This window comes from Drosophila subobscura, chromosome E (assembly GCF_008121235.1).
Source record: "Drosophila subobscura isolate 14011-0131.10 chromosome E, UCBerk_Dsub_1.0, whole genome shotgun sequence".
In the NCBI taxonomy this organism is placed as follows: domain Eukaryota; kingdom Metazoa; phylum Arthropoda; class Insecta; order Diptera; family Drosophilidae; genus Drosophila; species Drosophila subobscura.
The window spans coordinates 8511057-8533942 of NC_048531.1; the positions used below are offsets into that span (position 1 = coordinate 8511057).

A 22886-nucleotide genomic window follows, 5' to 3' on the forward strand; every position below is an offset into this window, starting at 1 on the left:
CGATTTACTTTTTAATGCTTTTCTGTTTTTGTATTTTGTTGCTTCTGTTGCGCACTATATATATGTGTAGTTTATGTTTTTGTTTCATATATATAGATAGGTTTATACATAAGTTAATTTGCTAAATTAAACAAAATTAAAGGACACGTTTCATACTTGCTGCTGTGTTTTTGTGTGTGTTTCTCTTGAGGAATGTTTTTAAGTTGTGTTTTTCTTGTTTTTTTTTTGTTTCGTTTTATAGATTTTGTATTTGTGTGTGTGTTTAGATAGTAGCTAGACTAAAGTTTAGAACGACTTTATTCACGTTGGTAAACATATTTATATTATTTTAAAATGTACAAAATTCTCGCTTTAGCTTTTAAGTTTTCTTCTCTTCTGCACTCTGCTCTTCCCTTGTGTTGGATTTTGTCAATTGTTTTTTCATTGATATTTTACAGGTTGCTATCATGGTTTCGTTATTGGCTAAGATATTGTGTGATGCACTGGCCCACCCACGCCCACGCCCACGCCACCGCCACCGCCCAGCGTCCCGCTGGCATAGTCCTGCCGATGCTGCTGGAGCTCTAGCTGCAGCTGATGCTGGTGCTGGTGCTGCTGCAGACCCAGATCTGAACAGGATTGGTGGAGATGCGACTGATGTTGCTGCTGCTGCTGCTGCTGCTGCTGGTGGTGGTGATGATGCTGCATCCAGGCAGCCGAGGGCAGCGTGCTCGGATGCTGTTAGACCGCCGGCCAAACGCTGTGGATTGCACAGAGCAAAAAAAGGTAACAGAGGAGTTGGTTAGCTTCATTCTCGAGCGACTCTATGGGATATAGGTTACAGCTAAGATGGTGTGTAACACTCACGTTAGTAATGATGGATTCGTCTCGGGCTGATACCAATACTGGGGCACGTAGCCACCCATTTGGGGTGGCGGGTTGTGGTGGTGCGACTGCGGATGTGGCGCTGCCGCCGCTGGATGAGGTGGCTGCGGCGTCATTTGCTGTGGCGGCTTGTGGTCGATCCAGTGGGGCTTCTGGTCCCACGGCGCTTGCGTTGGCGGACTGAGACCCGTAGGTGGGAATTCTAAAAGGGGAGGGTCAAAGGGTTAAAGCCAAGTGGAAGGAGAGACATCAGGGCAGATGCCACTTACCAGGTGATAGCTCGGACACGGGCGTACTCGATGGCGTTGGACTGTGTCCGGGAGGTAGATAATGTGAGGGGGAGCCGCTGTTTGAGCCGCCGCCGTTATTACCGCCTGCGAGAAAAGAGATCCTTTAGTGGCTGATTCCCTTTAGAGGGACAAGGACTACTCACCACTGTGCATTTGATTGGGACTATGCTGACCAGGATTGGGGCCACCTCCGCCCAGAGGCATGCCACTGTTGGTGCCCGGACCCTGGGCGGCCTTCATCATCTTTTTGTACTTGGAACGTCGGTTCTGGAACCAGATTTTCACCTGCAAGACAGAAAAAGGGGAAAAGAGTTGATCATTATGAGGCTCGGCCAGTGGGGGGAATCATCGCTAATTAGACGCCGAATGGTGAGTGTCGACGTCAGCGTGAGTCGCACTTTATTTGATCAGCGTGTGAATAGCGATAAATGCAAATGAAATTGTCTACGGCTAGTGCTAGAACACGCTAATGCGTATCGACAGCATCCTTAGGCCAGAGCAGAACCCGAGTAATAGATACAGCCACAGCCAGAGATACGATTACAACCATAAAAACTATGGCAAAAGAGGGAAAGGGAATGGGAAGGGGAGGTGGCTGCTTCTCAAACAGCTTTTCATATACAATTACGAGTGAATGGTCGTGAAAAGCAGCTGGCAGGAAAATGGCTCTATAAACTATAGTTTTTGGCAGCGTGCGATACACATAAAGGCAACTGAGAGTCTAACACACATGTCTTAATCGAATGTATTTTATCGCCCGAGAAACTCGTATCTTTGTTGGGGCAAATGCAAAGCAGACACTTGAGCCAACGGCCAAAATGTACTTTCAGTTTTCATCTTTGAGTGTCTCCCGCTCCCGCTCCAGCTAAAGCTCCAGCTCCCGCTCCAACTGCTCGTAGAACTAATTGTGCGCTGAGCTGTGAGCTGGCGGAGCACTTCACTTTTTTGAAAGCCAGCCCCAAGATATCCCACAGCGAGTCTGAGTCTGAGCTGTGACTCAAGCAGAAGTATCTGCGAGCGAGTATGTTTAAATATAGATGCAAGCATCAGGCCACAACGACGCGTCTCTAATGCTATTTATGCGCACTCTTAACTGTAGATACAAATCTGCTGCCTGCAATCTTGCATGGCGTCCGTCCACATTGTGCCGCACATGTACTAGTCTATCTGCATCTGCCCGTGCTCGTGCTGTATCTATGTATATGTATATAGATACAGCTATGTATATAAACTTGCCCGGCCAGACTTGCTCAAGGTCGTTCTTCGCGGTTGGTTGGATTTTTGTAGCGCCGCCGCTCCAAGCTCCGCTTTTATTTTCCAACGTTTGGCAAATTTCACTGACTTGGCTCATGTTTTATTTTATTTTAGCTACTATTTTGTGTATTTCGCTTTTTTTCCAGCCCATAAAAACAGTTGGAGGAGATTCGGTCTTTATGTGCATTCCACAATGAGCGCGAGCTTGTGTGCTGGAGGCCTGGGCCATCGATTTCAATTAGCCGATAGCCACCAGAATTGACTGTTGTCGGATGTTTGATGGGGGGCTGAGGTAATCCATTGTCGGATCATTGACACTGGCATCCCCAGTGCCCCTGCGCCGCCTCAGCTTCGTCGACGAACGGTAGCCGAAATCCACAAATAAAATCTTCATTTCCATTTCATTTTAGTGCTCAATCAAGCGGTAAGCATTTTGTGAGTCTGGGCTCTTGGGCTAGATACATTTAGTGGAAAAGCACAACAACTAAAGACAAGTCAAAGCAGAGCCTTGATCGCTGTTGGTTTTTGGGGGAGGCATGAACTTGGTAAGATTTCAAATACTAAACATTTAATAAGTACATTTGTAGGTGTTCCTTTATACAGATACGATATGTATGTACATGTGTATAGCTGTTACGCAAGGGAGGCCAAGCGAAAAATCTGCGCTGAATGATCAAATATTGTCGAGGTTCTCCTTGCAGCCAAACAGCAGTCCCCAAAAACTGAACTCGGGTTAAATATGGCCCCCAAAAATGTTCCTCTGCTCAGTATTACACATTTCTGGTTTGCTGTTCGTCGTTTTGCGCTAAAACTAAGTTAAGCAAATGTCAAAACTAATGGCCAACAGCCTCTCAATTGTCAGCTTACAAAAATCTCAACAAAAAAGTACACATCTATATGAGTAAATGTAAATGGATATACAAACGAGATATACATGAAATATCAACTCAACAAGTTCCCCTGCGAAAAAGCGAAACACTGCGAAAAATAGAGGGGCAGAAAAGAGTTTGCATGAGAGTAAAAGTGTCTTTGGGAGATCTCAGACAGTCTGTCAAATGTCAATCAGCCTTATGGTGTCCCACCGTCTGCGTCTGTCTGCGGGCACTTGTGTCTCCTCTCTCTCTCTCTCTCTCTCTCTCTTTGCATGGCTCTGAATTTGTACCACTTTCATATGAACAAATATGGCAAAAAGCAGCAAGAAATTAGCATGTCACTGTGTCAACTTGAGGCAGCCACAACAGAAACAGCAGCAGCAGCAGCAGCCACAACAGCAGCAGTAACAGCAGCAGACAACAGATCGAAGTCGTCTCTGTGGCATTATCCTTTTAACCCACTTCGAGCGGCTGGTCAGATGGTCAGATGGTCAGACACTTGCTTGATCACTTCCGCAATATGTCACTTGGCATATAATTTATGCAGTCAAAGGCAGAATTGATGGCTGGCTGGCTAGCCAAGAGTCTGACTCGGGCCTGAGAGACACAGTCGGACATCTAGTTGGAGGCAGATTACAGATGAGTTTTATGACGACGGGAACGCGCTTCTCCTTCAGCCAGTGTTTCGGCCAGAGTTCCAGCCAAGTGGAAGTGGACTGTAAAATACGATGACGATCGCAATGATGATGATGATGATGATGATGGAGCACAGATGATGCTGAGGTAAGGCGAAGAGTGGACACCACTTGGGGCTGCCGCTGACTGTTGTGGGCTTTCTAATTGTGAACACTTGCCGTTCGAGCGATAAAACTTACTCACAAAAGATACGTATATAAGCAGGGGAACTGAGGGGAAGGCGGGAAGGGGTACACAGAGAGTGAGAGAGTGGTAGACACCTGCGTGGCTGTTAACTGGTTTCGCCGGGCATTGCCAAATGTGTCCCCAACCCCAGGCACTCCGCCCCTCTCGAGACAGACTCTAATTCATTTGACAGTTGAGCATTTAAAACGTGGGAAACAGATAAGCCAATTGCCCAGAAAACTCTAATAACTTCATCTGGCCTCCATTCGGCCATCGATTGATTTGTGTGGGAGAGCGAGAGACCGGCCGAAAAAGGCTTTTCCATTTGCATTTTCCTCGGAAACATTTCACAGCTTTTCCCTGATAAATCATCGCCCAGCGAGCTGCACGCCCCCTCTGTCAAAGCATAAATATGGGGGAACTCCTCACACATCTTTATTTACACTGCGCCAGCAAATAGAGAAGACAGCCCTGGACAGGGCCTCGGACACGGATGCCTCCGCCTAATGACAGCCACAACGCCCCAAAAAAATAAACCATGGGATAATGTCTGCGGATACTCTCTAGCAAGAAAGAAGTGTAGCCTGGACTGGTGAAGCATTGACCAAAGCTGAGATTGGATTATCCATGAATGATGCTCCAGCCTAGAGTCCATCTTCTTCTAGAGTGTCTGTGGTTCCTGCCTGATGACTTGCTCAAGCAAATTCATTTCCACTTCGAACCGGGGAGGATGTCTGACTAAAAAGCAACAAAAATGTTTATGGCTTTTCCCGGCGAGCAGCAGCAGAGGCAACAACAATAGCAGCAAACACAGCAATGGCAAGAGCACATAGCGAGGCATGAAATGGTCTCAGTTTTGTTGCCACAAATTTATGGCTACCAAACAGAGTTTTCCCCTCATTGTTCTCAGCTTGTTGCTTGTTATGTTTGCTGATGTTGCCCCCGCTGCGGCTGCCCCGGCTGCTGCTTGCTGCCTTGGTTTTCATTCATAAATTCCGTGCAACAAGATTTTAGCATTTTTGCTGCACATTTTTGGTGCGAGAAATTTCAATTTGCTGGCCAAAGCGGTTAACATGAAAAACAATTTTCGGCGGCTTCTTTCAGCGGCAGCTTTGAATTACGGCCCGGCCCGGGGCATTGTCTTAGCCGTTGATTAATGGGCTGCAGGCGGATTAGCCGGTACACTGATTCCCCGATTATCGATTCCCGATCAGCAGGCGCCAATTGTACACTCAGCTTCAGCATCAGATTCAACTTCTATCCGCACTTGAAAGTTACATCCCGCTCACGCCCTGTTAGATGTGTTAGATTAGCGGCCTGTGATCACTTTCGTTTAACTTCTGGCTCTACCTGCTCTCCGCCTGCCTCTCTATTAACTTTAATGGCCAGCAACTTTCCTCTGAGACGCTTCCAGCACGCGCCACCTGGACAAGCGGTTGTAATCGCACTGCAATCGCCAGCAAAACGCGCGCAACCCGCGCGGCAATTTTTAATTTATGCAAAAAGAAAAAAAAGAGCCAACAAAAAATCACGAAAATCATAAAAATTCAAATAACAGATAGAGCGTGTGTGAGTGCGAGGAAGTGTGAGAGAGAGAGAGAGACGGAGAGGGGTAAAAGACTGCTGGGCACGGGGGAGTTGGGGCTGCGCGAAAATAAAATAAAAATTTTGATTTATGATCTTGTCGCTGAAGTTGTTCGTCAGCAGCCGACGATGGCAGGTAGCTGTTGTTGTTGTTGTTGTTGTTGTTGTTGTTGTTGTTGTTATAATGTTGTTGTAGTTGAAGTAACATTTGTTGCTTTTGTTGGTGAAGTTGTTGCTGTTTTTGTTGTAGTCCTAGTTGTGTGTTTGCTGCTGAAAATAGTGCGCTGTCTGTTGTTGCATCTGTTGTTGAAACCGCTATAGCTTTTGTTGTTGAGTCTACTGTCTTTGCTGGTGCTGAAACTGCTGTTGTTGTAGTCTCCGTTTTCAAGTTGCTGAAGCTGCCCATACAAGTTTGTTGGCGCAACAAGTGCTTTCGGGCAGTATAACTCACTCGTCGTCTGGCTTCCATCGTACACCGTCCACCGTCCACCGTCCGCCGTCCGACAAATTGCAAATTGCCGATTGCAAATTTGAGATTGCCGGCGCTGCTGTTGCTGGAACATCGGCAATTGTTGCGTGTGCTGAAAGGCCTCCAAAATGGGACCCAGTAAATCTCAGCCCATCACCCACCATCCTACCCTGCCACATCAACAGACTGTTTCTTCCACAACTTCTGCTGCTGCTGCCTCTTCTACTTGTATCTCTACTCCTCCTCTCCTCTCCTCTCCTGTCCCTCTTCTCTATGCTCTTTTGACTGCCATGGTTGACGGATTACGCAACTTGCCGGCCGTAGCATTTTCATTTTATTATTGTTATTATAAACTCTCCTCATTGTTGCTGCCGCTGCCTCCCGCTGCTGCTGCTGCTGTTACTGCCTGCTGTCGGTGGCGTTTTTCATTGTGCCCGGAAAATTTGTACATTGCATGCGATTGTTTGTTGTTATACGTGGAGCGTACAGCAACAGCAACAGCAACAGCAAAAATTTGTTTATAATTTTGAATGCAGCGAGCAGCAGCAACAACAATCGCCTCGAGGCAGGCAATGACTTCGAAACATATACAACAATGCCATGTCGTGGCAAAAACTAAAAAAAAGTTTTCTTTTGAAAAGGTTTTTGTGTTTCCCGTGTGCCCCTGTCCCAGTGCCTGTCTCTGTCCCTGTCCCTGTACCAGTACCAGCTCGGACCTGCCCTAGAGTCAAGTGTCACGCACACTCTGCTCCACAGAACCAGCCGCAGCCCCAACCGCAGCTCCAGCTCCAGCCTCAACATCAGCTTCGACTTTCAGCTCATTAAAGCCAAAGCCACATGCTAAAAAGTTAGTTCAAGTTCGCTGCTTAAGTCTTTCGTTCTTGTTAGCAGCATGAGCCGCCAGAAAGAGGGAGATATGTATAGCAGTGGAGCATGAGAGGGACAGCGCGAGGGAGAGCTGAGCAAGCTGAGCAAACAGAAACCTTCGCCCGAGCCCTGGCTACGTCCCAGAGAGGTGCAACCAAAGTGATTTCCAAATAAAATCGTTGCGGGCTGTTTTGGGCAACGCCTTCCCGAAAAAAAAACCTTAAGAAAAAACGGTAGAAAGGAAAGCGGCAGGCAGCGGCAGCAGCTACAGCAACAGCAACAGAGTTTCGACAAAAAACGCTCAAAGGCTTCAAGGCCAACAACGCAACAACGCCTTGAATCTGCTACCCAGCTAGAGCCCCGACTCCAGCTCCAACTCCAACTCCAGCTCCAGCTTCAACTCAAAATGAACGCACGTTAACACTGCCTGTGCCCCAAGTGCAGTCCGGTCCAGTCCGATCCGGTCCGGTCCCAGCACGGCACGGCCTGAACCGAGTCGCCGCCAAACAAATTGAAAGCAAATCGATGCGGCAACATCATCAGCAGCAGCAGCAACAGCAGCAGCAGCAGCATCGCTCAGAGTTGAAACACGTGGATGGGCTGCAGCTTTGACCCCGCAGCAACGTGGCGAGACTTGTGGCAGCCGCTCGTTTGTGGCACGCACGTGGGGCAGCTACCGTACACCATTCCAGCCCTAGCTGCTGCTCAAACAAATTAATGGCCCATTTGTATGGATGGTTTATATGGATTCCTGCATAGCGAAAGTTCACTGGGGCTCAGTGGGGCTCACTGGGGCTCATTGCAGAGGCAAAGTATGCCGTCTGATGACCATTTTTGGGTCACCGCCGGTGCTCAGCTCTCTACGAGTGATTCCCCCAGGGGGCAGCATGCAGCCATGTCCCATGCACTGCTATGCCATTGATCTTTATCAATGAAGTCAGCGGAGAGAGAGAGAGATGGAGAGAGAGAGAGATGGAGAGAGAGAGGGGGAGGTGGCAGAGCACATACTATACATAGATAGAGTCGCCAGAGTGCCATGAATGAAGCTGGAAGCGATCTTGGCTAGATTCATTAATTTATGCATATATAGGCAGTGCGTAAAAAGTGAATGAGATGAGGGAAAAGCAGGAGATGGAAAAGATTGCCAGCAGAGGGAGGTGCACTCTCGGAGAGTGTGTCCAGTGGCTAGTTATGAAGCTCCGCTGGCGGTTGAAGAACTCTGCTTAATAAACAATAAATATGCAATTAAGCAAGGCAAGAGGATGGCTAAAAGGCAGCTTGCAACCGGCAACCGGCGGTAGCCACTGCCACGGATACTGCTGCTACTGCTACTGGAAGAGCAGCTGAGCAACCTCAGCATATCCCCCTGCCTATTCTATAGCCGCTCTAATAGCAATTAACGTAGCGCTGGATGCTCAGACTTGGAGCTGGTCTTGGTCTTGCACTTGGACTGGACTGGAACGAAGACATCGCGATGCGATCGCTGGCGAGCGCTGCTGTTAATGAGAAACGCCAACGAGGAGCCAAACAATTCCAATAGCCATCGATATATACTATAAGTATATAAATAAAGATATTGATCTAATTTCTATATAGACATTGTCCATAGAGCCAGTTCTCTGCGATGATTGCTCAATCGCCGAGCGCAGCATTTCAACAGCTTTCAGTCGAGTTTTTGAGATGAACTCAAATTAAAATCATATTAATTATGTTGTTAGCCGGTTTAGATTGGTAACGGATCCTGAGGCAGAGCCAAGACAGAGACAGAGAGTCTTAGGCCTGGACACAACTGAGGTCTCAGCTGAGATTCTGGCTAAAACAAGTGACAAGTGCAGCCGCATGCCAACTGCCAAAGTTAGCCTGAGCCAAGGACAAATCGAGCATTATACTAACTCAATTAGTGCTTAGCTGGCCAGAGAGAAGTGCCTCGATTTGCCATTTTGAGCTTGCGTATTCACAGAAACAATTAAAGAGGCCTGCTCGAGTTGGTTCGGGTATAGGAGGCAGGAGCCCATGAGATGAGAATGGGCTGAGATGACGCTCATCCGGCCTGCAGCTATTGACAAGCCAGACGAACCCAGCTTTGGCATCGCATTCGGACTCGGATTTGGACTTCTTAAAGCGTTTGTTTTCCCTTGTTCGCGGCCAACAATTGTGCAACAAATTGTCGTTGTCAAATCCGGAAACTGTTCCCATGTTCAGCTAACACAGCGCGCTGTGAACTATTGAAACAAGCCCCGAACAACCGAACAACCGAGCAGCCGAACAACGGCAGCAGACGCAAACGGACAGCAACTAAAGCTGAAAACTGAAACTGGCCTGGCAATTGGTATTCCGACTAAAAGATACCCGCTATTCGGAAGATGCGTCGGGTTTGGGTACAGCAAGTGGAGAGATTCCTTCTCCATCGAAACATGACTCTCATAAAAGGGGCTCTTATGAGCAGATAGACATTCGATACAGCATACCCCTTCTACCCTTTGAGTGCCGAGGGTATAAAAAAGCTGAAAAAACGCCCCAAAGCAGCGTTTAAAGTTGGTTTTTTGTTGTGTTTCTGACTGAATGGCATGCAATGTGAATGCGATTGTGAATGCGACTGAGGCTGAGGCTGAGACTTCGACTTCGACTGCGAATGCGAATGAGAATTTTTGCGCATTTTGATTCACCTGCAAAGCCTTGAAATTTTGTAATTCTAATTCGCGGCTGAAACACTGACTCAGTTCAACTTTTGTAATCCATCAGCCACAGCCAGCAGCAGCGGCAGAAAAGTTATGATGAAAAAAAAAGTGAAACAACAGCAACAGCAACGGCAGGCAGCAGCAGCAGCGGTGGCAGCAGCAGCTGACGTACGAAAATTGTTCAACAATAAATCGGCGGCAGCATTTGATCAGAAATTGTCAAGGTGAGATTCTAGCAGATACAGATACAACGCCACAGCAGTGGCAGTAGCAGCGGTAGCGGCAGCGGCGACTCATGACGACAACGGCAACAACAAGTGCAATTCCAAGTAGTTGTTGCCCAAGGGGTGGACGCGGACGGAGAGGCGTGTACGAAAAATAAGTATGAGCATATGTACAGCTGTACATACATACATATATACCCTTTATAGAGGGTATTGCCACTTTCACTTCAACTTTGCATCGGAGAGAATAATGGTAATCCCCTGTAATCCCGATTGTACATAGTTAAGACAAATATAATCCCAATCTAATGACCATTTTATAGCCTTGCCGAGAGTATCTAAAGCCTCGTTCCTCCAGAGCTGCAGCAAGACCCGACTTAGTCAGCGCTGCTGTGGCTGCTGTACTTTCAGTGTATTATGTCTAAAACGCTTTTTACAGTCACTGCAAAATATTAGTCATATTTTAATTTAGTTTTTCGGCTTTGTAGCAAGTGACAGTAAGAGTCGCTTGTGCACTTTGTCTAGTTATGTCATTGGGTTTTGATGGCCAGAGGGAGGAGCCGAGATCGACTAACTTTTTTGGCCAAACCGTAAAAGATTTCCGCTGGCTGCAGCTATGGCCTGGGGGCAGTGGCAGCGGCAGCGGCAGCCAGGGGAAAACCCCGAAACTTGTTTAATATTTATGCGGTTCTGCTTAAAGAGAAAAAAAGAGAATAGCAAATGCCTGAGAGTAGATATCACGTGTTGTATGGGAAGCACCGCCAGCGGGTCATAGCTTGGGAAAGATAGCCAGCCAGCCAGCCAGCCAGCCAGCCAGCCAGCCATATCCGTAAGTTTGAGTCTTACTGGAACTACGACTTCTAGAACTCCCCTAGAACTCACTGCACTTTCAATTACCCACCCGACCTCAATTAGATGCTCCCAATTATGGCCATTGCCCGTGAAGAGGTCCCATCAAAGGGCAATTGAAGGAACACATTTTCCACATGGCTGGGCCTGTGCCTGGGCCTGGGCCTGGGCCTCCCATCGCCCAGGTCCCCCATCTATCTGGTGGAGGCAAAATTAAGTGAAGACCAGACCCTACCGACTGGCGACCACCGACCCTCTCGACTATGTAAAAATCATTTTTGTGGTCAGATCCCATCAGTCAGATAATGACAAAACAAAACTAGGAGGAAAAACGCTAACAAAAAAGTGTGGCGGTTAATTGTGCAATTTATATAAGCGCATTCTTTTCAAGGGGTTTCGTTTTGGTTTTTTGTTGGGTCTGGGGTTGGGGTTGGGTTTGGGGTTCGGGGATTGTAATTTAAATATTATTTGTCTTTTTTTGTAGCCAGTTTCTGTTCGAGTCAGCAAAATGAAATCATGGTCAACTGACTATTATTTGTCGCTTACACACAGCATTTTCCTATGCATTTTCACAGCGAGATCATGATAATGCTGGAAAACAACAAAAGAGTGGAAAAAAAACAAAAATTAAACAAAAACAACGACAGACCCGGGAGTTAACCAAGCGTTAAAAGTTGGTTGTCTGCCATTGTTGCTGTGGGGGGGAAAACCTCGAAGGAAAATCCGGAGCTAAGTTGCTTTCCGATCTGCCCTTCGCTCTCGCTCTCTCAGTGCCAGTGAAACTATCTCTGGACAAATCCCTCAGTAATTGGTGTCAGAGAACAGGGCCTTAGGTTTCTGGGTGGTGGTAGCAAGGATATTCGAGCCCGGCTAATTGGCATCGCATTTACAAGGCCAACAAGTGCAGCCGTTCAGGGGGTTGGGGTGGCGCTCAACCCGCTCGATACGAGTATCTGCAAATTTGAGAACCAATTATAATATGAGACAGGAACCGGGACGCGCTCTGGCCAACCACCCACTAGAGCGGGGCTATCCTGTCATCATCATTATGATTATCATCATCGTCTTCGGTTGTAACTGCTCAGAGACCGCAGCAGAAACCAGTTGAGGTTCAGCCCGACGACGACGGAGTGCGCAGTCTTGGTAATAAAATAATAATTATTATTATTATCGCATCGGAGAAATCTTCAGACCAAATGCATCCTTGGGGCTGGGTTGGGGCTACCTTTCCGCGGTGTGTCAACGCAACGAGACCGTAATTAACCCAGCCTTGTCGGGTCTTGGCCCACTCAACCCCCGAGTAACACTCGCATTGTTGGCCAATAGAGCGGCCGTGTCGCCGTGTCTCCGTGCCTCCACTGGTCCACTGGCACTCCAGCTATGAGCAATAATCATAAAATGTTATTTATTTGAATACTCTCACTTGGCCCGGCTAATAACGGTCACTTGCCACCGGCTCTCCCCTCTACCACAATCCCAATTTTGTAATTTCCTGAGCATTTCTGTACGCAATGATTTTGATCGAATCGTTGACGGATGGGGCTGGCTTTGGGGTCTGAGGCGGCGGCCGATGTTGATGCTGTGACTGTGACCAGTTTTGGCGTTTTGAAAGCTGCAAAAATATTGTGAATGAAACGCAAAACTTGCTTACACCAGCAGGGATCCGTTCCGTTCCGAGCCAAGCCAAGCCGATCCAATCCACAAGTTGTGTGGCAACTTGATGGGGTCTGTGGAGAATGGAGTTGATGGTCGAATGCTAATGGCTAGAGGAAGCTATAAACGGTCATCGGATGGGGTCTGGCCTGGAGATGTTATTCTCGTTTTTTCTTTCATTTCTGTGCATTTTGGCACGCTTTGTGGGTCAATCTCCGTGTGTGTTTGATCTCTACATGTTACAACGAATTATGTCAACTGCCATCAAGATGGTGCCGACAGCACGTAAGCACTCTAACTCGTAGCTACAATCTCTACACATACTTATTGCTACTGGCACGAGCCTACCCAGGTTCCTTGATATCTTTTTCTACTCAGTTATGAGTCCCTGCCCCTCTGCATCTTTTGTTTGAGTCTCCAAATATAACTCTTAACCAATTTTCTATATATTTGAACCCTCCAATACTTGTATCGTTTGACAGGCATTAGTTTAAGCTCTCTTCAAGATGCAAATGCGGTCAGAGAAACAGAGAAGAAGAGAGAGAGATAGAAAGAGAGGAGGCCTGGTGAGAAATTGAGAAACGAGCCCCGTGCCTGTCTCTCGGGCCATGCATCATTTCTGATGGCTGAGCAACTTGTTTGTTGTCGCGTCGCTGTCGCTGCTGCCATCGAGCTGCCGCTGCCGCTGCCTCTGCCTCTGCCACTGTTGTAGTACCAGCATCAGCATTGATCAAACTTAATTCAAAGTTCCTGTTACGAGAGCTGGCGGTGCAAAAATTTCGACATAGGGAGGCAAGGAAGCAGCACGATGTTGATGTTGCTGCTGTTGTTGTTTGCTGCTGCTGCTGGTGGTGGTGGGGCTCTGCTGTTGCTGCTGCTGTCGTTGTTGTTGCTGTGGTTTCTGCTGCTGCTGCTGCTGCAATGTGCGTGCGATTAAGACGTGAGTGTGGCTGCTGCCTCCACTAAGTTACATTGTATTATGTGCCATAATTTAATTGACATTGCTCGCGTAAATCAGGCAATCACTGATACACGACGATGTGCCTCTGTGTCGCGGAGACCGCAGCATAAATGAACGTGAGCAGCGACGCTTGGAGCAGGGGTAGGGGCAGCGGTAGGGGCTGCGGCTCTGAGGCTCTATGGCCACAGAGCATTTAAATGCGGTCAGCCAGTTTTTCATTTTTTCTCGCTTAGTCGTTGATACTAACTAGACACTTGTATTATTTAAATCAAGTTGTGCTAGTTTTTTTTCTCTCTCTATTTTATCCCGCCCTCTCGCCCGCTGACTTTGCTCTTTGTTGCTGTTGCTGATGTGGAAATTAATTTTAATTTCGTTACAAGTATTTTATTTGGCCTGAAATTCCAGCGAAGTATCATTTTTTCCCCCTTTTCTTTTTGGGTTTCTCTTCTTATTTTGGAGTCCATGACCTTTGAGAGGCTCCAGAGCATGGGCCACGGCGTTGCACGTTAGGGGTGGAGCAGACTTATCGCAGCAGCCGGGGCAAGCAACAAAGCGAAGGTGTGCACCGTGGGCGATGCGTCTGTGGCTGCGGCTGCGTCGTCAAGGGGCGACGTCTGCGTCTGCGTGCAGCAGCGACAGCCCAAAGATTCGCAAAAGCTGCGATCGCAACGGCATCGGCAACGGCAGCCCCACACACAAAGACAGAACCCAGACGCAGAACTACACACACACACACACACAGCTGCAGTCGAACACATAAAGCAGGCGTTGTTGATTTTTGAAGACAGGCCACGGCAGAGCAGAGGCTGTGGCTGAGTCCCAAAGCAAAATGTTGGTATATCAGTAAAATTATATCAAAATAGAGAAGACTTTTTCCCTACATTTATGGACAGATATTTGAAGGAAGATAATCTTTACAGAATGGCTTAACTGTTTTGTAGCCCCATCATTTCTTATAGCAAACTGTGTACCAACATTTTGTTGCTGGGCTTTTATGGTGTACCCTTTTGGTGCTTCCACAAGCGCCGTTTTGGCAGTTCGTCTGCCAAATCCTTTGTTTTCAGCCAGCGTGGCCTCCTACAAATCTTTCGTGGCTGTTGCGCCCTTCTCGAGAGGAGCTGCAGCCGGGGAACCAGATCAAAATGTGCCGATATGAGCTCATAAACACGCAGTTTAAAAGTATTTTTGTATTCTTTTTATTTCATTTAACCTTCTTAATATTTTTGTGGTTTTCTTTTTGTGTTTTTTGGAGGGGAACAAAGATCAGAGAAGCGAAGTCTGTTGAAGGGGATCTGTTTCTGTTCATACACTTTTGTCTCGCGCTGTCAGATTTGAGTGTGCAGTTCGTTCTTTTTTGGGTATTGAAAACTTTTTGGCAATCGTTTCAGAGCCGTTCTATGTAATTATTCAATTAGGCGAAGTGGCAACAAGCAGAGAGGGGACAGAGAGAGAGTTAGAGGCAAACAGTAGCCAAGATTTTGCTCTAATTGAAACTTAATTATTTGCTGAATTTGTTCGTATTTTGTTTTATACTTTGGTACCTATGTATGTCTCTATCTATGTGTGTATGTTTATGTCTACAGTAGATACTCAGGGGTCTGGGGGTCCGCAGCTCATTAACAGTCACCGGATGCACTTTCAAATCAAACGAACAGCAAGTGGCCGAGTGAAAGATGCAACTGGAAACAAGTTTTTTGTGGCTGAAGATACAGCAGCAGCAGCAGCCACAACAGACACAGCAGAAACTACTACAAAAAAAATCATAATAAAATTACCATAATTATAAAAAAAAGCTGTAAAACAGCAAGCAATGTGCCACAGTTTTTTTAGCGGTAATATTAACATACTATAATTTTATATGCATACTTATATTTATATATGTATATGCACATTTATTATATACTATATATATGTACATACATATGTAGATACACACATACATAAGTACATAAATATGTACATTTATTTATATAGACCAGCTTTTGTTGCTGCTGCTGCTGCTGCTGCTGCCTGGCAGGTGTTAGAACGTGTCTCTTGAGTCGGACAAGTTGCTGTCAGGCCAAACGCTCAGGCCACAAAAACCGAATTGTATAACACGCCCCACAAAAAACAACAGCCCCCTCCCGAACCGCTGCACCCCCCTCGGGCTGTGTGTGGCTGAAGGCCATTAAGCTCGGGCTGCAGTACGCTAACTGTTTGCTGTTTGTGTAACGCATAAATCTTTTGGGCCAGGCACAATGGTCTGTTTGCACGTCTCAAACATTGGCGTGGTGTGCCGGCGACTAGCCTCTGTGCGGCTCCACGTGGCCAAAGGTCCGGCTTTGGCCATCGCCAGGTCCTGCTCCAGCTCCTGGCCTGGCTCTGGGAGCCGGGCAAATCAATAAAAAACTTCCGCCACTTCAAATGGCGAGGGCGGTTTTAATTAACACGCGGCCCAAAAGTTGTGTTCCTTGCGGAAAGCGAAAGCAGCTAAAGCCTTGGGGAGAGGGTCCTACAGCTACACTGAGCGAAAACCCAGAGAGATGCCATCCAAGTAGATAACTTTAAGTTCGTTTCCAGAAGCAACCCCATTTTGTTTCGCAGTGTAGCTAAAGTTGGTAGCACCCTAAAGTGCAGTCATAAATTTATGCTTTTGGCCAACTATTTAACCCCTTAAAGGCCAGGCCAAGATAGACCGAAATTGATTGTGTCGCTGCAGGCGCTAGGGGCGTGGCTATTTGTTTAGTTGCCTCGATTGACAGCTGCCACAGTCTCGGCTTTCGGGGAAATCAGCGTCTTTCCTCTTGCTATAAATATATGTATAGGATAGATACTTTATATATGTATAGACAATTTCTGGGGTGACTCAGGCCAGTGAGGGGAAACTCTGGAGCAGAATTTATTACACAGCCGCCGTGTGGCACGCCCGTTCTAGACTGAGTGACTCTGCGCCCCTCTGCCTGTACCTCTGCCTCTACCTCTGTCGCTGCGCCTGCCTCTTGTCAGATATTCAAATATGTATCTTGATAAACAACTTGCGGTTGAAGCAACACCCACGCAACCAACACAGATACACTCCAACACACACACACACACACACACACACAGAGGTATGGCACAGGGTCTTCAACTTGTTTTACAAGTTTTTCTTTACAACATTATTCTGGCTCTCCCTCTGACTCTCGCTCTCTCCATCTCTGTCTGTGGCACTGCCACTGCCCCGGACTGTGGCTGGGCACATGAACTTTTGTGGCACACTAATTCAATTAGGAAGCCCACGCCCACTATCAATAAATTTCTCTAAAAACGAGACTCATTCACAGCTTTTTGTGCCCCGCTAGCTTCTTCTTTAGCATAGTTTTTATGTGCGAATTGTTATTGCTCGAATGGGAAAAACTATTAAACAAAAGCAATGAAAAATGGGGCTCGGGGGTGTACACTGGGCATTGGGGCTTGGGTGGGTGTTGTCTGTGACAATGCTGTTATCCTCTGCCGCGCTGGAGAACAAGGCGAAGTAGCAGCAGCAGCAGCAGCAGCAGCAGAAACTTTTCATAGAATTGACATTGACACACGTGGAGGAACGACAGAAAAAAAAGAGCATAATAGTATTACACATTGCATGTTGGATGAGTGTATCTATGTGAGACTGCAGCTGTGGCTTTGTGTGCGGTTGTGTGTGTGTCTGTCAAGTGAGAGGGTCACAGGCGTAGGAGGCAAGTCGCTTTTGCTATTGTTGCAACGCTGTGTCTCTGTGGCTGTTGTCTTTGCTCGTTTGTCAGTCAACATTAGAGGCACGTCAACAATTCAATTTGAAAAATGCTAACCAACTGCCAAGATAAAGGCTAAAAGGATTGCTGCCACAGTCAGGGGAATACATAGCTGCCCCATCTGATGATTGTAGGAGGGGCAATTATTCATAAGGAGTATGCAAAATAATTTATCCTAGAGCTAATTTGCGAAATGTTGCATAAAGTTAATTAACCAAACTCTATGCACTTGATTAAAGTGCAGCTGCCTTTGCAATATCGATTGAGAGTTGAAATATGCGGAAAGTTTACTTTAATAAGTTTACAGAACAGAATCTATGACCCAAAATTATCCTTCGTATACTCCAACAGTGTCTATTAATTTCATTGATTAACTTGAAACTTAATGTGATTATAAAGTTGAACTCACCTGCGTTTGCGTGAGGCCGAGACTCGCAGCCAGCTCAGCCCGCTCGGGCAGGGCCAGGTATTGGGTGCGCTGGAACCGTCGGTTGAGCTGCTGGAGCTGCAGCGAGCTGTAGATGGTGCGGGGCTTGCGCATCTTCTTTCCCTTGCCGTTGACCCGGAGGCCGGACTCCTCGCACTTGTCCGAGATGGAAAAGTCTGCAAAAAGCGAACAAAGGCATGGAAACCGTCAGTCGGCTGGCTCTGTAAATGGCAAGCGACTTTGCAACGATGAATTTATAATTAGGCTATGAAATTATGGCCAGAATGGAGCTGTGGCATGGGTGGAGCGGGAGCATGCTGCAGAATGCTTGGGGAAGTCGAACACTTAACCCTTTTTTGTGTATATTGTGTGCGCCGTATGCATATTTATGAGGAAATTCCCCCGACGAATAAAATGGAATGGAATGGAATGGAATGCATGAAACTGTTACATTTATGGACCTGAATTAATTGCCGCTGCAGTCAGCCCATAGACATCACGAAAAGACTCATGACTTCGGCTCTGACTCCGATATTGATTTGTTAAGTAACTTGTAAATGTCAACGAATTATAGTTAATTGCAGAAATGAAAGTTCAAAGCACTCCGCACTGTATCATCATCATCATGATCGGAATCGGCATCGGCATCGGCATCAGCCGCCTCCTCATCAGCACTATGATGATGCGATGATTATGATACGTAGAGCTCAAGTTCAATGAGCGGCGGGCTGCACCGACTGTTGACGTTGCTAATTGTTCAAAAATAACACACGATGCCGCCAAACTATTATTAAATGCCAAATATGGTTACAGGTGTGTGCCTCGAGTCTCCCTGTGTATCTGTGTGTCTCTCTGTGTGCTCTGTGTGTAGGCCGAATTTATTTGGCGCCCGAGCAGTCAGCACGTGCTGCACACTCTTAATGACAAAATGGCCAGAGCTAGAGACGTGGCAACAGTGCAACAGAGATGGCAGCAATCATTGTCATTGTCGACCACCCAATGGCCCATTAGTCAGCCCGGCCACTGGCTCCCTAGTGTGCGTGAAGTGTCGGCAGAAGTGTGTGTGAATGGTGGGCTCCGGCTCTTGGCCAACGGTTCTCTGCCACACATTCATCCATCAGGCAACTACGCCAAAGAATGGTGTAATTAATTACGCCAAACGAAAGCCTAATTACTGCAATTATAATTACAAACAACTGTTCGCCAAGAGAGAGAGAGAGAAAGAGAATGAGAGAGTGGTAGGACTTTCCTGAATCATCAACGGGAACACTAGGGAGAATATACTTAAAGCTGTACCATGTGTGCATATATGTATACGGATAACGATCAGCTGTTTTGCCCGATCTATTGGCCGACCAGGCTGAAGCAACTTCAAGTGCAAGCAGGGATGCCTCAAGGTTAATTGGGCAAACGTTGCGTAGGGAAGACAATGTCTGGGCCTGAGACTGGAACTGGAACTGGCACTGAGGCTGGCACTCACTGTGGCGTTGGCGTTCGCATTCGCATTGCTGTTTGTCTCCAGCCACAATGGCCAGCCGGCAGCCACAAAAACAAAAACGAATTGCTTTTCACTCACAAAATAGAAACTGCTCAACCAAAACGCATCGAAACAGCAAAAAAAATATAAAAAAGTTGTACAACAAAACGCGAGAGCACCGACGACAATGAAAACAGCAACAAATTGTCACAGTCAAGCGCGCAATTATGCCAGTGACTGAGACTGGGAACAACATTTGCCAAAAACACATTCTACAGAAAAAGGTCTGCAAATAAAGCAAGGAAAATCTCAAATAAAATAAGAGAGGAAAACCCAAGAGAAGGGGTAAAGAAGAAGCCGAATGACAAACTTTTTGGAATATGTGTACATAAGTAAAACAAAGGAAATCCTTAGTGGAATGCCAAAACTATCTTTAGATTATATTGTAGAGAATTGAAATCTCTTAAGAGTTTGTGAGTTTCGGAGACTGAATGGAGACAAGTCAATCTCGAGATCAGCAGGCAAACAAAAACAGCGCTAAAGAAGACAACAATGGCACTCGAGAAGCGTCGCGCTCTCGAGCTGAAGTGTCGCCAAAAAATAGAAGAGGATGCTGCCAAGAGATCTCTCAAAGATCTCAACAGAAGAGCCCCAGCAGGCGGCCTTAAAATATAGATTTGAATGTGAGGGGGATGCCACGGGGTCACTTACCATCCTTGGGCGGACTGGAGCAGGGCGGGGCGTAGCTGCCCAGGTGATAGCCGGAGTAGGAGTTCTGATGCATGGGCGGGAACGGGTAGCCGAGGGCGCTTCGCGGACTGGGAAAGCCCGAGTCCTGGCCACCCTGTGGACCGAAATGTTGGTAGGTGCTCCGTATGCCGCCGTACCTGAAAGAGCAGAAAAAGGTCAAATTTATATAAAATCAATAAATGGTTCAGTAAAAATAGAGTGCACAGGTCCCTCAGAGGATATCCTCTATAAATGAATCGTGTATGGTTGGGACACAGCAACATTTCCTTTCCCATTTTTCCCCATATACAGAGATATGTGCATGTGTGTAGTTTGCGTGTTTTGTCTACACTTTTCACTATTAAATTCAAACGTCGCCGACAACGAACCACAGAAAAAAAAATAAAACAGAAAAAAGTATTAGCCTAAAATGTTTCATGTTTAATGCAAAAAGCGTCGAAACGAAAACTTTTTCTTTCACAACAAAAAATTAGGCCCGTTCAGGGAGCCCACAAACTTTTGCCATGACTTCATTTAAACAGAAACAAAACTAAAACCAAAGCTGAACTTGATGCGGTTAAATATATCAAAGAAAAATCAATACAAGTGTCAGAGTTTTTGGTTTTTGGTTGTGTAGTTCTGGTTTGAGCTCTTTTCCCTCCTGTGGTAAATATTTTGTTAACACTCTGTGGCAGGAACAGTTGAGCGAGTTCCCATGCATTATGCTAGGGTTCCTAACGAATTGCATCAAATATTCAATGTTCTCTTGGCCCTGGAGCACGGACGATGGAACACGGAACACGGAAGCGGAAGCCGGTCGAAAAGCCAGACGAAACGCAACAGAAACCGCAACGCACAACGGAGCGCGGAAAGCGGACAGGGTGCAACGGACACTGGGAGATAGAACTCCTGCGGACTGCGACCGAGACTGGGACCGGGACAGGGACCGGGACCAAGCAAGCCCAGCGAAGCATTCCAAACCCCAGAAGTTAAACACGCACAGAGCCCGAGAAAGAGAAATGACAGAAGAACATGGAGGGAACAAACCGCAAAAACCCGGGAATGCAATGAAATATGTACACATATAATGAAAAATCGAATCGTGCGTTCGAAAAACAATTGGCGGTAGTAAGCAGGAGTACATAATGCTGAACTTGCATACATATGTACATATGTCTCTACATTGTACCTACCCTCGCCGATTATGATGATGATGAAGAGAATGGCGTTGGGAACCCCATGGAACTCACGCTTTATTTAGCACATGGACTGCCAGAGCCTGGAGTAGATTCAACTAAACTTAATTGAATTTATTTTTGGCTTCCGTTCGAAGCGAGTGGCACCAGCATAACTGCACGCCGGCAAGTGCAACTGAAGTGATTTTCTTAATCAAAACTAATAATGCCGAGACCTCAACAAGGGATCGATCCGACCAACTTCCTATTCATTAAACTGCAAAGCTTTCCCTTCATAAACTCCACAAAAAGAATATTTATAATTTATGGAATGTAAGCGGCATTCTGCTTTTTAATGATTCTCTACAAATGTTAAACGAATTTTAAAATGGACTTTCAAATGATAAATACCCATAAAGAATCCAAAGAGAGAAGAGTTAAATCTCTTATTCCATTAAAGATTTCGCAGGCAAGTCACAAAACACTTCCAGTAAATAATTAAAAGGAAAATCTGATGGCAAAATGCAAAACCGTCTAATAGAATATTCCTATCAAAACCATTATTATATTTTAATAATCCATTTAAAAGTGGTGCTATCCATCTCCCATTTTTTAAAATATCTATCTCTCATATCCACTTTTAGCAATTAATAATATGGGTTTTATCTAAACTTAATTTGCCTAACCAGGTACTGCCCTAACTCCCAGCATTTGTTGTTTCCTTTTAGGGTGTGGTTGGGTTGGGTTACAGCACAAATTAGATCGAATTCGGATAACTGAAGTGTTGCAAGAGTCGACCCGTTTGAGTGGCAGTCAGTCAAAGACTCCGGCTCTGAGTTTGGCAATCCTTGACATTTCCCTGAGAGATCTTTCAGCTTCCGATAAGCTCCCTGACAATGGAGTGCACCAACCAAATGGAGTCCAATCCTGAGACACTCACCCGGCGGCGGCATGTTGCTGGAGCTCGACAAAGGCTGACTTGCCGGGTATGTTGACGCCGGGCGTGACGCTGGCCGCGGTGTTGCCACCGTCCATGTATTTGGGCGTGTGGGGGGCATCGGGAGCGTCCATGCCCGACTGGGGTGTGCTGGGAGGCCCCTCGTAGGGGCTCCCTAGGTCCGTAAAATTGAGCGTGTTGGCGCCTATTGAGGCCACTTTATCAAGAATTTTGAAGGCTTTTCTGGTGGCTGGATCCGCGGCAAGGAAATCCGATACAATCTGATAACGATCAAGGCTTCAATCGATGTTTGCGATACTCGTTAATGGGTGTGTATTGGTTGACTTATGTGTTTGTGTGGGTGTGTGTGCGTGTGTGATTGATTTAATTACACGTAAACAAAGTTTTAATTGCAGTTCAGTTCGGCGTGGTTTCTCTTTGGGTTTCTATGTATAACTTATGAGCGCGTAAATCCTTTTCCAGCTGCGAGGTAGCAATCCGCTTTTCTTTAGCACTTTAACTCTATTTTGCACTCTCTTTCTCTTGATCTCTTTTTCTCTCTCTCTCTCTCTCTCTCTATATATATCTTTGATTACTTTTCACACTGGTCATGAACGGGGGGAGGAAGCTTGTATCATTTGTGGCTGTGCATTCATTCAGCACTGGCTTTTGATTTAGCACTCAGTATTCCCGATTACAGCGACGGCAACATTCCGAATTCGAACTCAAACTCAAACTCAAATCCAAAGCAAATCAACTCAAATCAAATCACAATCGACGGCAACGCGACGTAACGGATCGGAACCCTTCTCAGATCGGCTCGGTGCTCGATGAAGTTGGTTTTGTTTTCGATTTTAGATCCGACGCAAAAGACTACGACGACGGCAGCAGGTAGCAGCAACGGACGACGACCGACGACGACTGCCCTCGAACAAAGTGCCGAACAAAGTAAGGCCTCCGCGTCGCGAT

General features: G+C 46.5%; 1 protein-coding gene across 1 annotated transcript; it reads right to left on the reverse strand.

Moving 5' to 3' along the window:
- Positions 1 to 261: 261 nt before the first annotated feature.
- On the reverse strand, positions 262 to 22872 carry LOC117891071 (homeotic protein distal-less). The gene is made up of 7 exons (XM_034796244.1): positions 21921 to 22872; positions 19788 to 19963; positions 17582 to 17775; positions 1298 to 1439; positions 1134 to 1238; positions 847 to 1066; positions 262 to 739 (listed from the first exon to the last, which is right to left on the reverse strand). Exons 1-7 carry the CDS (start codon positions 22049 to 22051, stop codon positions 721 to 723), a joined length of 987 nt encoding a protein of 328 aa, XP_034652135.1. The 5' UTR covers positions 22052 to 22872; the 3' UTR covers positions 262 to 720.
- Positions 22873 to 22886: the final 14 nt, after the last annotated feature.

Bases quoted from the DNA above. Each gene is read 5' to 3' on its own strand.
- LOC117891071 (XM_034796244.1), bottom strand. From the start codon at position 22,051: ATGGACGCTCCCGATGCCCCCCACACGCCCAAATACATGGACGGTGGC. The intron at 1,239-1,297 runs GTGAGTAGTCCT...CTTTTCTCGCAG, and splicing joins TCCCAATCAAATGCACAGTG to GCGGTAATAACGGCGGCGGC. The intron at 1,067-1,133 runs GTAAGTGGCATC...CTCCCCTTTTAG, and splicing joins CGTGTCCGAGCTATCACCTG to AATTCCCACCTACGGGTCTC.